Genomic DNA, 1,456 nt, shown 5'->3' on the forward strand with positions numbered 1-1,456 from the left:
AAGATTATCTTCTGTGTCTGTGTTAATTGGTTTCCCTTTTCTTTGTTGAAGAGGGTCTGTGCAATCCTTCTGCCTAGTCCGCCATCTTGCCCCGCCTCTCCAGTGGCTGATTTTTTAGATGTAGATTGACAAGCCTTTCTCCTGAGGCTCCTCTGCATGAACCTGAACCTCCAACCTTTTGGTTAGTAGCTGCATGCATTGACCACTACCCAGTGACTCCTTAAGATCTATGTTGTTGTTGTTTGCCATCGAGTCGGCCCTAGGTATATCATTATCTTCATGGGAGAAGAGGACTCCTGGTGGTATGATTGTTAAAGCACTTGGATGCTAACCCAAAGGTCAGTGGTTCAAACTCGCCAGCTGCTCTGTAGGAAAGATCAGCCTCTGTAAACATTTACAGCTTTAGAAACCCTATGGGGCAGTTCTACACTGCTTGTAGAGTTGCTATGAGTCAGAATCAACTCAACAGCAGTAGCTTATAAGGAGGAATTCATTCATTCATTCAATTAATGTTTTGTGAACATCTACTATGAGTTGGATGTAGGTATTCAACAGTAAACAAGATTACCTTGGTCCTTAAGTTATTAAATGTGTAGTCAAGAGACAAACTGAAAAATTAACTTTTCACCAATAAGATAAGATCTACAATAATGGCATGTACAATGGAGCAGAAAATATTGCCTATTCACAAGGTGGTCCTCATAACAGTTATTTGGTTGTCATTTACAGATTGGCAAAATCAACACTGGTCCTCATTCCTTTATTGGGTGTTCAGGAGATCCTCTTCTCTTTCATCACTGATGAGCAACTTCAAGGATTTTCAAAACTGATACGACTCTTCATTCAGTTGGCACTAAGCTCCTTCCATGTAAGTGGGCATCTGAATCATCATGTCTTGGTTTTGGAGCAAACAAAAATGCATGTGGTCTAGCCTTGGAATTGAGAGAGTCCATGGATGCAAATCAACTTCTAGCATCAGCAGGCTTCATCAGAGAAAGCCCTTGGCATTAGAGGAGTGTATAGATGGAAATGTTACCTTGATCCTACCAGCATGACCCAGTGACTCATAGCGACCCCTCCTTGGGTTTCCAAGGCAGTATCACTACAGAAGTCGATTGCCCAACCTTCCTTGCAAGGAGTGGCTGGTGGGTTTGAAGTGTCAGCCTTCTGATTAGCAGTCACATGCCTTAGGCACTATGCCACCAGAGCTCCTATAGATGGAAATGTTACCTTGATCCTACCAGCATGACTCAGTGACTAAGAAGGGAAAAGCAGTCAGTGTCCTGGGCTTAAGAGTTGGTGTGACTCATGATCATATTAACTGTGAATGTCAGCCTGAAGCCTTTTATTAAGTGCCTATTCTCTGGTAGCATAGTGGCTAAAGCACTTGACTGCTAACCAGAAGGCTGGCGGTTCAAACCCACCAGCCACTCCTCGGAAGGAAGGTTGGGCAATC

At 43.4% G+C, this 1,456-nt stretch overlaps 1 protein-coding gene across 1 annotated transcript in view; it reads left to right on the forward strand.

Annotated features, from left to right (window-relative positions):
* Positions 1-1,456, forward strand: part of GLP2R (glucagon like peptide 2 receptor) — a 119,231-nt gene that overhangs the window by 76,039 nt on the left and 41,736 nt on the right. The window contains exon 11 of the mRNA XM_007948028.1: positions 730-868. Coding sequence (XP_007946219.1) covers positions 730-868 — 139 coding nt within the window. The remainder of the gene's footprint in view (positions 1-729; positions 869-1,456) is intronic.

Source organism: Orycteropus afer, unplaced genomic scaffold (assembly GCF_000298275.1).
Source record: "Orycteropus afer afer isolate SDZICR_OR568_19922 unplaced genomic scaffold, OryAfe1.0 scaffold00199, whole genome shotgun sequence".
Lineage (NCBI taxonomy): Eukaryota > Metazoa > Chordata > Mammalia > Tubulidentata > Orycteropodidae > Orycteropus > Orycteropus afer.